The sequence below is a fragment of the Hyperolius riggenbachi genome, chromosome 9, assembly GCF_040937935.1.
Source record: "Hyperolius riggenbachi isolate aHypRig1 chromosome 9, aHypRig1.pri, whole genome shotgun sequence".
In the NCBI taxonomy this organism is placed as follows: domain Eukaryota; kingdom Metazoa; phylum Chordata; class Amphibia; order Anura; family Hyperoliidae; genus Hyperolius; species Hyperolius riggenbachi.
In genome coordinates this window covers 157,752,934-157,766,272 of record NC_090654.1, presented here as the reverse complement: position 1 = coordinate 157,766,272, position 13,339 = coordinate 157,752,934, and the positions used below count along the sequence as shown (strand labels likewise).

Genomic DNA, 13,339 nt, shown 5'->3' with positions numbered 1-13,339 from the left:
TCCAGCTACTTTCTTTAAAAAAAAAACATTTTTAAATCAATATAATCAATGTAATGTAGAAAGCGGCGAGTGGGGAACTTACTTCCTTGCGTTCCACCACTTGCCGCATCACTTCCTGCAATGCAGAGGGCAGCATTGCAGGAAGTGACGGCGAGCATGGAAGCAATTTCCCTGCTCGCCGCTTGCTACATTACATTAATTTACATTGATTACATTGATTTAAAAATTATTTTTTAAAAGAAAGTAGCTGAAGGGGGAGCTGGGAAGGGGAACCCAGGTGAGGGAGGGCGACCCTCCTCCCCACCGATGTGCACGCTGCCCCTCTTCCTGCCTGCTACCCCCTCCAGCATGGCACCCTCCCCAGCCACCCACAGCCAGGGCTGAGGATACATTTTCACGGACTGGATACGTAGGCTGCAAAAAGGCCATTACTCTGAATTTTTTTTTTTTTTACAAAAACGAATCCATTTGAAATGGATCCGATCTGCAGGATCCGATCTGCAAAGGACAAGTGTGGACCTAGCCTAGCCTTAGGGGTGTAATAACTTTTGTTGCTAGTGGCTTAGACATGGATAGCTGTGTATTGAGTTATTTTGATGGGACAACAAATTTACACTGTTATACAAGCAGTACACTAATTACTTTACATCATTTCAACGTGTCATATAGTCAGTGTTTTCCCAAGAAAAGATATAATAAAATATTTACAAAAATGTGATAAGTGTTCTCGTTTTTGTGAGCTACTGTATGCAGACACACACTTGTACAGAGCAATGTACTGTTTTTTTTTATCCTAAATGTCCATCATGTTTATGTGTTTTGCTCTATATTACACAGGCAGGCTGCTTGTGTTTTTACTTTTATCCGGTTTTTAGAATAAGCTTTTTTTGGTTTTTGCGTTAGTTTTGAGTTAAAACAAAAAAAGTTAAAAGTTCAAAAGTTTGCATCAAACACCTTGAGATCTGTATTCCGTTACCACTACTATTCCTTCTATCTGAACAAATATATAACATTTGCAAATTAAATAACTGAGAAGCAGAAGCGTATTGACCACTGGTAATAGAAATTGGGGGAAAGATACGCGTGTATCAAAAAAGGGCGCCTGGAAAAAAGGGCACGGGATATAGCCGAAATTATAGGTAGTAATGTAAAACAATAATTTTCGTTTATAGCTTGTAAATGAAAATGTAGTGCTAAATAGGTTAAATAAACGGAAATTAAATGGCAAAATACCGGAAATTAGATGGCAAAATACAACACACGAATTCTGAAATGAAACGTCAAATAGCATCTATAACAAAAAATGATATTTACACTTGTATTAAGCATAGTAATACAATGGTAGATTTTACAGATATTTTACTGCAATTATACCTAACTGTAGGCTCACACAGACCTCTACCTATCCCTAACCACTAGACCCCCTCTTTGTTTAAATATACATAATTTAATGAATTGTATATATTACTAGAGATGGCCCGAACCTCCGATTTTAGGTTCGCGAACCTACCGCGAAAGTTTGGTTCGCACGAACTTTCGCGAACCGCAATAGACTTCAATGGAGAGGCGAACTTAGAATATTAGAAAAAATTATGCTGGCCACAAAAGTGATGGAAAAGATGTTGGTGATGAAACGCGGAAAAGCAGCCGCCTCTGCTCAGCGTGGGGCGGCTGCTTCTATGGAGAGCAGGGCGGAACGCGGAAAAACTGCCGCGTCTGACGCGGCGGTTAGCGCGCATGGCCCCGTTGCTGACACTCTGTCCCTGCGCGGGGAGGCCGCCGCGTGTGCTGTGAGTGGTGCGACCAACCCCGCTCATGGGACCGCAGAGACATTGCGGAGCAGTGTCGGTGTGGCTGGGACTCATAGCCCCTCTAGGTTCAGAATGACGCGCGTGCGCGCGGAGAGGCAGAACTTATATGGCAGCCAGAAAAAGGTCAGCTGACGGTCGGTCAGCGGACCGACCGTCAGCTAACGACTCTGCTCCTTCCCATTGGTCCAGCACTTAGGGAGGTGCTGGAGAATGTCTGTGTATATATACTGGTGGCTGGGCATTTGCTGGTTGTCTGCCGTTGCGATCACTACGTGGTAGCACTCAGACCTGAGTCAGATCCTAAAGTGTGCCGGGACCAGCTGGAGCTGTAATCCTACACTGAGCTAGATTCTATTGATAGTCTAAAGTACTAGTTTGATTGTGAGTATCTGTTATGACCTTCTGCCTGCCTGACTATTCTTCTGAACTCTGATCCTGTACCTTGCCATTCTGATACTCTGTTGCCGAACCCCGGCTCGTCCTTAGACTCTGCATCTGCCTCCTGATTTTGTACCTCGATATTTCTGATACCCTGTTGCTGAACCCTGTCTGTACTTTAGACTCCGCCTCTGCCTTCTGAATCTGTACTTTATCTGTCCATGTGTTTTCGACCTGGCTTGTCCGACCTCGAGAACTGACCTTACTGTTAGAGGCAGTTCCTAGATCTGTTAGTGACACCCCCTCCAGGGTGTCACTCCGTTCTGTCCTTCCTACCTTCAGCCTGACTCCTCCCCCGGGAGTCCAGTTCTACGGAAGGAATCTGTATTTGTGCAGTACTCCTTGCTGTAGGGAACTTGTTCCTGAGGCTCAGTCCTCAAAGTATTACTGTTGCACCAAACACTCTTACTCTACTCAGGTGTCCAGAGGTTAGCTTATATATCTGATTATCGGTGATACTGCAGATCATCAATAATCTGGTATATATCTGTATTCCCAGTGATACTGCAGATCACCGGTAATCAGATCCTCTCTGTGTTACACCGATCGTTACAGAACGGCAGACCAAAATACAAAATGGACGCAAACACTGATCGTCTGGGTGTACTTGCCGCTTCGGTGGACAACATCAATCAAGTACTGGGCACCCACAGAACTCTTATTGATGCCCTATCAGGGTCTGTACAAACCCTCCAGACATCAGTGGATCATGTGCGATCCCCTTCTAGCTCTGACATACGTATGCCTGTACCTGAAAGATTTTCTAGCCACAGATCTGACTTCCGGAATTTTAGGAGTAGAGTGTTGTCCTATTTTGAGTTGAGACCCCAATCTTCAGGTACTGAGACCCAGAGGGTCACGTTTATTAAAACTTTGTTGTCCGGCGACTCCCAGACTTGGGCGTATAGCCTGCCCACCGGAGACAAAGTTCTTACCTCTGTAGAGGAATTCTTTAAAGCTATGGCAGTAATTTACGACGATCCGGACCTTTCCTCGACTTCTGAGCGGAAGCTCAAGCTTTTGCGTCAAGGCAAAGGTCCGGTCGAAGATTACGCGTCTGAATTTAGGAGGTGGTCAGTTACGGCCAGGTGGGACACTTATGCCCTGTTAGATTGTTTTTTGTCAGGGCTGTCCGATGAGGTCTCTGATCTGATGCTAAGTCAGCCTGAGCCCAGAACAGTCGATGAGGCCATCTCAGCGGCCATTCGAATCGACCGCAGGCTGCGCTACCAAAAACAGACCAGGGTTAGTGCCCGTGTCAGAATGGTGTCTTACGCCACAGCCCCAGTGACTCCACCTCCTACTGTCTCATCTTCTCCTGTCTTGCCTCCACCCGAGCCGATGCAGATTGGTCGGTCAAAACTGACCCAGGTGGAGCGAAGACGGAGAATGACCGAACAGCTTTGTCTGTATTGCGCTGAAGGGGGGCATAGAGTACGAAACTGCCCTAATAAGCCGGGAAACGCTACCGCCTAGGAGTTGTTGGGGGTAGCACCCTAGGCGCCCGACTCTTACCCCTAGAAGATAAACGGTTGCTTCTTCCTTGTATTGTTACATGGACCGAGGTCACTGAAGCTTTTGTTGATTCTGGCTCTGCAGTTAATTTTTTGGACTTTGAGTTTGCTAAAAAATTGGGTATTTCACTCACCCCGGTAAAACCACCCGTCCAGGTTACAGCAGTGGATGATTCCCCCCTGCAGAGGAATCACCCGTTATCACAGACACCAGAGGTGGGAGTCACTATAGGGGTGCTGCACAGAGAGAGATTGCAGTTCTTTGTGCTACATATGACAACCTCCACCATTATCCTTGGCATGCCATGGTTGCACCTCCATTCTCCACACATTGATTGGGCCAGGGGTCAGTTGACAGGCTGGTCGGCTCGATGCTTTCAGCAGTGTTTAGGGAAGGTGACTTTGGGTCAAACCAGGATTCATGTGGAGGGTGTGCCAGAACAATATTCGGAATATGCTGACGTATTTTGTCCCAAAGCAGCAGACAAGTTACCCCCACATCGCCTGTTCGATTGTCCCATCAATCTCCATTCAGGTTGTATGCCCCCCCGGGGCCACTTGTACAATTTGTCTGGGCCTGAAAAATTGGCCATGCAAGAATACATTCGTGAAAATTTGGCCAAGGGCTTCATTCGCCCGCCCCGGTCACCTGCTGGGGCAGGTTTCTTTTTTGTTAAGAAAAAAGACGGAGGCCTGCGGCCCTGCATTGATTACCGGGGCCTGATTAAAATTATGGTGAAGTACCGCTATCCGTTGCCCCTGATAGACGACTTATTCACGCAGGTCACCAACGCTAAGATCTTTTCGAAGTTAGATTTACGGGGTGCGTACAACCTGATACGAATTAGGAAGGGCGATGAGTGGAAAACGGCCTTTAATACGCCTGACAGGCATTACGAATACCTGGTGATGCCCTTCGGGTTATGTAATGCCCCGGCCGTTTTCCAAGAGCTCATCAATGAGGTCTTCAGGGAGGTGTTGGGGAGATTCGTTCTCGTGTATCTTGATGATATACTTATTTTCTCCAACAACCTCTCTGAGCATAGGACCCATGTGAGATTCGTGCTGGACAAACTGAGACGGAACTCACTTTACGCTAAATTGGAGAAATGTATATTTGAAGTAACATCTGTCACCCGTCTGGGGTACATTATTTCCACCTCGGGCCTGTCTATGGACCCTGCCAAGGTTTCCGCTGTTCTGGATTGGCCTCAGCCGGTTGGGTTGAAGTCTCTTCAGCGGTTTTTGGGCTTCGCAAACTACTATAGAAGGTTCATTAAGGGGTACTCCACAGTCATTGCACCCCTCACCAGTCTCACTAAAAAAGGGGCAGATACTACGCACTGGTCTTCTGAAGCTCTTCAGGCATTCTCCACCCTGAAGGATTTGTTCTGTTCAGCACCTATCCTTAGACATGTGGACACTTCATTCCCCTTTGTTGTTGAGGTAGATGCCTCAGAGGTCGGGGTGGGGGCTGTGCTGTCTCAGCGATCAGGCTTGCAGGGTCGAATGCACCCATGTGCCTACTTCTCTCGTAGGTTCTCCCCATGCACTGATGAGGATCAAACAATCCGAAACAGTCTGTATGCATGTTGGATTATTATGGCTCTGTACATATTAACAAGCTGACACATCATTGCATTCCAGCGGTTCTGGAGGTGTGTTTAGCTTCTAAGGGTACAATGGTTAATTTGCATATATTCAGCAGTGGTGCCTGGGAGACATCTCGAGCTCACTCCAACCTGAATTATCGTAAATTCTTTCTGTTTTAGGAAAGCAAACTTTTGTTTTTCTTAACTTCTTAGTAAGGGGGCTTTTAGGACCATTGTAGTCCCTTACACACCCCAATGAGTTCTGGGTCACCATGAGCTTGCTGGTTAGTCTGTGCCTCTAGGTTCTCCCCAGCAGAGAGAAACTACGATATTGGCAACAGGGAGCTCCTGGCCATTAAATTGGCTTTTGAAGAATGGCGACATTGGTTAGAGGGAGCTGAACATATGATCACGGTTTACACTGATCACAAGAAGCTGGAATACATTGAGGGGGCTAAGAGGTTGAGTCCCCGTCAGGCTCGATGGTCGTTATTTTTCTCTAGGTTCAGATTTATTATTACTTATACTCCAGGTAGCAAAAATATTAGGGCAGATGCTTTGTCCAGGTGCTTTGAGCCAGAGACAGCACAGCCCTCCGTCCCAGAGACTATTGTCCCACAAAAATTGGTACTGGCTGCAACTGAAACTTGGGAAGACTGGAAGGAGACTTTAAAGGTTCGTATACACGTCCGATAAAGATCGTTTGAAACGAACGATTCGTGACGTACGAACGATATTTTAAATCGGGGGAATATATCGTCCATAACGAACGACTGCGTACAGATAAGAACGATGTAACCCAAAAAAGATGAACGACGAACGATAGAATATGCGTGCGCAGAGGGAAGTGACGTCAGAAACAAATCGTGCGACCCCGTACACACGTACAGATAATATTTTATAAACGTTCGTTATGTTAGTATTTGTTTAATATAGTGGAGTGGGAGGTGCGTTATATAACGTTCGTTTAGCGGAAACGTGTCATAAGAAACAGACGCGAACGTCATACAGGTGCCCAATAGATTTTAGGAAGTGACGTAACGATCGTCGAACGTATTTAAACCGAGTGTTCGTTCCCTTTACGAACGTTGCTATTGTGTGCGTTTGTTGGCATAGTGGTAGGATCATTTGAAGATGTCTCCGTACATTTCTCCAACCAAGAGAAAAGCAGCAGTGGCTCTGCTTCTTTTGCTGAGCACTGAAAAGGTTGAAGACAGTCCCCCCAAGAGGCAGCGAATTTGGACCAAAGCCTGGCTACAAGATCGTGATGTCTTATCACATGACAATTTACTGAGAGAATTAAGGCTGTCAGCACCTGATGATTATAAAAATTATCTGCGAATGCCAGAGGATGCTTTCAACCATCTTTTAAGTTTAATTACTCCTTGCATCAAGAAACAGGACACATGCATGAGAAGAGCCATAACTCCTGAGCAGAGATTAACTGCCACTTTGCGCTACCTAGCCACAGGCCGTGCTCTGCAGGATCTTAAATTCACTACAGGAATCTCAGCTCAAGCACTTGGCCACATCATTCCAGAAACATGTGCCGCTATTATACAGTGTCTTCAGAATGATTATATGAAGGTAAATATGAATGTTATAAATATTGTGATAAGTAATGATGTCAGATGCCCCATTGAAAGGATTATGCACAGTACCCACAACTACAATATGTGTAAGGTAACAACATATTTAGTGAATGCATGATGTATTCATGATATGTAGCAAATGTCACCATATAATCAGTATTTTGAAAATTTGATACATATCATAATGTAGTTATTAAAGGTACTTATCCGTTAGCCGGGCGCATCCGGCAGGTGGTGCTGTTGATGTTAATTCCAATTATAAATTACTTCACGTAAACCTGTGAATTGTAAACGCCGGATGCGCCCGGCTAACGGATAAGTACCTTATTAAATGTATTATCAGCAATAATTTTTTGTTATAATTTTTATCAGACGTTAAAATGCAAGAAGGCCTCACTATATTGTACAGAGCTGCATAGCTCTCAACCACGTGACATCACTTGACGATGTGTACTGTAAAATATACATATCTGTCCTTCAATAGTCCTCTCGTTAATGAGATATGTATCAGGTGTGTAAAAACATCTTGCGTAGTGTGTGATGTGAATGTTTTCTCATCTCATACATTAATCGCAGCTGTAGTAAAAAAAAAAATGAAGGTTGTGTACACAATGATTTGTAATAGGTATACATAGAATGTTTTTCATTAATGTAATTTGTTTTTTATTTCATTTGTAATAGTTTCCATCTACAACAGAAGAATGGCTGAAGATATCCGAAGGTTTTGCTAAGACCTGGAACTTTCCCAATTGCGGTGGTGCCATAGACGGAAAACACATACGCATAACTGCTCCTCCAAATACAGGCTCTTATTATTTTAATTACAAGGGATTTTTCAGCATAGTTTTGTTAGCTGTAGTGAATTCTCAATATGAGTTTTTGTATGTAGATATAGGAAAAAATGGCCGAGTTTCGGACGGAGGTGTGATAGAACAATGTACTTTCTATCATAAGCTGCGAAATAATTTGTTAAATGTACCAACTAATTCGCAAACATTTGGTGGAATGAATTTTTCATTTGTTGCTGATGATGCTTTTGCATTACATGAGCATGTCTTAAAGCCTTATCCACTGAAAAATATAAATTATGAACGGAAGATATTTAATTATAGACTGGCACGTGCTCGAAGAGTAGTGGAGAATGCCTTTGGCATTTTAGCTAATCGTTTCAGAGTACTGCACACAGCAATTAGTCTTCGTCTGGATAAAATAGATGTTGTTGTCTACGCTTGCTGTGTGTTACACAATTATTTGAGGAGACAGCATGGAGGCACTTACCTGCCCACTCAAGCAGTTGACTGTGAGGACTTGCAGACTGGTGAAATTGTTCCTGGCGAATGGAGATCATATCCTGCAGTACTTACCAATTTGCAGATATGTGTGCCAAGAAATGTCACGTGTAATGCTAAACAAAATCGGGAGAAGTATCTGCATTATTTTAATGGAGTAGGTGCTGTGGAGTGGCAAAACAGGAAAATTGTGTAATGTTATCATGTAAGGCAGGGGTCTCAAACTCTATTTACTTGGGGGGCCGCAGTAGGCAAAGTCAGGATGAAGGTGGGCCGCATAAGGAATTTCACAATCGCGACGCATTGCCGGCTCTGCCCGCCCCTCTCACTCTTCCTTCACAGAGGGGCGGGGAGAGACGCCGATCCGTGCGGCGATTGACGTCAGGAGGGGCAGAGCTGAAGCTGAAAGCTCTGCCCCTTCCAGGAAATGCCGGCGGATTGCCCCCCCGGGCAATTTGGGGGCTCTGCACCCCTCGTTTAGCAGCGGGGATGCGGCGGATTACTTGGGAGCACTGAAGCGAACTATAAGGAAGCTTTTGCCGGCAAGGGCCACAAAATATTGTATCAAGGGCCGCAAATGGCCCGCGGGCCGCGAGTTTAAGACCCCTGATTTAAGGGATGTTGACTTTGTAAACATACCATTTGACTGGCAGTCCTGGTGTTCTCTTTGCTGCAGTAGTGGCTGAATCACAGACCGCAAACAACCATGCAGCTAACATTATTTGTCTTAAAGCAGAACTGTAGTGCAAGATATATGTATGCTGTCATATTATGTTCCTTTTAATCAATACCAGCTGACTGGCTAATCAGCTAATCCTTTGCCTGAAATTCTCTCAGACATAGGCCCTCATCAATCATGATGGAGATCAGGTTGTTTGCACAAATTAGACAGATGTGTCAAGATTAGCTGGCTGCTTGCTTCAGTTGTGATTGAGACAGTAGTTACACCTTAACATATCAGCAGGGCTGCCAAGCAAATGGTATTTTGTTAAAGGTAACAAATATGTCAGACTCCATATATCTATCACTACAGATCTCCTTTAAGTCTGATTTCATTATAGCTGCATGTTTGTTTTGGTCCTGTGGTGCAAACACTCTTGCAGGCAATGAGATCATGAGGACTGTCCGGCAAATGATATTTTTTATAAGTAAACATCCATTTCACTCTCAGTTTATTGTTCCTTTAAAGGTTCAATATTAGTATAGTTTAAGGTAGTATAGAATTTTTATACCCTTTACACCAATTTCAATGGCCGCACAGGACTGGCCTTATGTTTTGATGCAGTACTCTGTTGAATGTGGTCGGACACAAGCATGCAGTCAATGTACTAAGAGATGTCAATGTCACAACCACTTTATGTGCAGCATGAATGTTCACAGGATAGTCAGTTTAGAACAAAGAAACATCAGGGTAGGCAGCGTTCTAATGTTATTATAGGTTAATACGTTTAAACAAATATATGACATGTCGTTTGCCATTCAAGGATACCCGAAGTGACATGATGACCTAGACATGTTTATGTACAGTGCCTAGCACACAAATAACTATGGTGTGTTCCTTTCTTTCCTTGTTTGCCTGAAATACTTAAATATGAGGTATGTAAGTGTATGTCAGAAAGAGACTAGAGTTTTACCCTCACTGATAAGGAAATGCGAATCAAAATCACTTTACTAGCATAAAAATAATTTGGTGGGCCATAAATATGTAAAAAGTGTTTTTGGATATCAGTGAGGCTCACACTGTAGTAACTTCCTGTCAGAGTCCGGACTGAGTCAGCCACTTACATACCTGATATAGAACTATCAGGCAGAGTAGGAAATTCAGGAACTCCGTCTATGTATTAGTGTATTCTGCACTGTACATACACATGTCTATATGTTCATGTGGCATTTCACGTCGGTTATTCTTTCCCAATGCACACTCCATATTATTGTCTGTGATGTTTATGTACTAATGTTGTATTCAAGTGTTAATGCACAATATATGATCACACACACTATTTTTCACAAATATTTGTACTGTATGTACAAATATTTGATGATAAATATGTTACAAAGGTACATATTTGTTTGAAGTAATGGTGTTGCTGACCTTCTTTGTGTTTAAAGGTTCTACAGTAAAGGGTATATGTAATACGTGCCTAAATATGAGTTTACTCACTTTGTTGTAGTTTGTTTTCCTCTTCTGCATTGATTACTATGTGTGGTCTTGCACATGTATGATAGTTGTAGCTGTAGTGTGATGTAACACTGCATGCTCTGTGGACATGTGGCTCTATTAACATGTTTGAAGAGGTTATGCTGTCATTTTATGTGTGCACATACATAGCAGGTAGAAATGTGTTTCAATAAAAAAACATGTTTAGTTGCAACAAATTTATTGTTTATTCTTGTGTTTTCAATAACACATATCGGGGGTATGAAAAATATCACCTTGTGCTTGTTCTTTGCCTGGTCCTGGGGGATATGCATTAGTAGAATAATAGGCTTGGTGGTAATCTGGTCCATAAGGTTGATAATAAGGTGTGTTGCAGTGTTGAGGATGTGGTGGATACACATATGGTTGTGTGTGAGGGTTAATATTATGTTGCCCATGATGGTTTGGAGGTAATGGTGGAGTTGTTTCAGGTATGGATGGAATGTGTGGTTTGGTTATTTGTAAAGATGTTTTGTTCAGAAGGTCAAGTATTGCAGTTTCAGTCTGAAACCTGTGTTCGATAGGTAATGCTCTTAGTTTTTTGGCAACAATGTTAGCAAATGCATCACACTCATCATCATCAGTGTTCACCATGGATATTGCTTTGAGAATGGCAACATCCTTTCCAGCATCATCTTGTTTTTTTTTTTTTCCTTAGTTTTTTCTGTGGAACTTTCCCAATAGTTGTGGAGGTAGCTTCCTTCATGGTTCCTGCATTTGTTTGCTGTTAGTGAAGAAAAACATATAATACAGTTACAATGACATTGTGAAGCACATTGAAGCACACAACACATAATTTGGTTACTTTTAAGTGGACACTAACCATGTGCTGCAAAGGCATTACTTGCTGCCATGATGATGTGTATACAATGAAATAGAATGCAAAAACTATATGGTGTTAGTGGACCACCATAAGTTTTTAACATACTCTCACCAAATTAGAGGTAGTACATTAGTCTATAAACTATCATTTTAAACACTTGACATCCCTTTTGTGCGTCTGGACAATATATGCACACTTCTAGGCAAACAAGCTGCCTTTCAAATCACAGGTAGCCTATGTGTGTGATTGAATTGTGTGTGTCTATTTAAATGAAAAAACGATTATACCTTACATGACACAGGCTCTTACTATAGGGGCTTAAAGTTATTGCGTGTTGCAGCAAAGGTAGTTAGTAATGCATGATACTACAGGAGTTTAACGACTGTAAGTAATTTTTTCAATCACACACACTAAACTACACTACTTGAGCACTCAATCGGCCAGTAATAATTCATCCTTTACATGTCCAGGGCCGGCGCTACCATTGGAAAAAATAGGCAGTCGCCCCAGGGCCCCAGAGCCTGTAGGGGCCCACAAGGTGTCTTTCCCCATCTTAACTGTTGCTCCCCAGGGACTCTGCAGAGTCTGTTAAGTTGGGAGGTGATTGGGGGAGGGTCAGCAGCCAGCTCTTGGGCCCAGGAGGGAAATGTGGCTGCAACAAAGGGCCTCTAATGACGCTTGTTGGTTGGTGGTTGTCTGTTGGGGGGGCCCCAGGCTAATTTTGCCCTAGGGCCCAATTGTTACTTGAACCGGCCCTGTACATGTCGACATCAACATAAAAACATTGGTGTGGACACCCATAGGTCAGGCACCCCTGCCCTTGCATTACATGGTAGCTCAATAGGTTAATGTGTGGACACACACTCATGGCCGAAATACATATATTATATTATATATGCTATATGCTGAAGCCAGTAAGTAACTTGTGTGCAGTTGTGTGTGTTTGTGTGTGGTTTGGAACATCAATAACATAGATGTTTTACAGCAAAACACACACAAATGCACACAACAACATTATTGTGCTGAGTCCATAATAACACACGTGTAAGGAGGCATTTAAGTGTAATAGTGTTACATCTATGGACATTCAACCATAGTTTTCTGTAATGTTGCATGTTCACATTTGTATCAACAGCATATTGCTCATAGTTAGGTTTCCGTAAATATAGTACACACACTTCAACAGGTGTGATTGTTGCATAGTACTAATGTTATAAAGTGTCGCATACTTTATTTACCGGTTCATTTTCAGAAGTCTCAAGTGTTGTATTTGGTTCCTGTGATGAGCTAGCCGCCACTGATGTTGCTGTAATGTCGTCATCTACATTATCGACTGTTTCTCGACCTTCTTCCTGACCCACAATAAACGTAAGGAGGTTATAATACCACAAGCGTGGAGTGTATATTTCATCCGTACCAGCCCCAGATCTCTTTGATTGAGCAACCTTGTTGAGTTCTTTTTTGAAGACGGTACGAATATTTTGAATTTTATTTTTCACAAAATCTACATTAGCAAATGGAAAATAAGGCTTACACACTTCCACCACAGCATCATACCCCTTATTTTTGTGTAACCGGTTAGAGTATTCTTTGGATCTAATTTTCCATAAACAGGGATAATTCCTATACACATCAATGAATTCGGTTACAAAATCTCGGTTGTTAAAGACATCTGCTGATACATTGTCCTGAAAAATGAAAAGTACAAAAGAGTAAAAAAAATGTATGAGTGTCATTATAGGCAACAAATCTCAATACAAAGGTAAACACAAAGCCAAGCAAAAACATTATGACGTGCCCATATTAAGGCATGCATGTATAGTTTCCATGCTTCACTTTGTACATAGCTCTGAGTTATGGGATATTATGTGTGTGTACACACATTTATGACATTGAGACTTCTGTACGTGGAGAATACAAGATTATATTAATATATATTTTACAGCCACAAACATTTACATAACCCATTTACAATGAGCACTCTAACATTGCACACACATGTACTGATAATGTTCCTATCATGCATACATGGATACTAACATAATTAAATTGTTTTTTTTTTCTACTATGCAGTATGTCACAC

The 13,339-nt window shown here is 42.6% G+C and overlaps 1 protein-coding gene across 1 annotated transcript; it reads left to right on the top strand.

The window, feature by feature from the left end:
- The first annotated feature begins 6,489 nt into the window (after positions 1-6,489).
- On the top strand, positions 6,490-8,432 carry LOC137533577 (putative nuclease HARBI1). Its single transcript, XM_068254936.1, has 2 exons — positions 6,490-6,942; positions 7,629-8,432. Exons 1-2 carry the CDS (start codon positions 6,490-6,492, stop codon positions 8,430-8,432), a joined length of 1,257 nt encoding a protein of 418 aa, XP_068111037.1.
- The last annotated feature ends 4,907 nt before the right edge of the window (positions 8,433-13,339 follow it).

Bases quoted from the DNA above. Each gene is read 5' to 3' on its own strand.
- LOC137533577 (XM_068254936.1), top strand. From the start codon at position 6,490: ATGTCTCCGTACATTTCTCCAACCAAGAGAAAAGCAGCAGTGGCTCTG. The intron at 6,943-7,628 runs GTAAATATGAAT...CATTTGTAATAG, and splicing joins TTCAGAATGATTATATGAAG to TTTCCATCTACAACAGAAGA.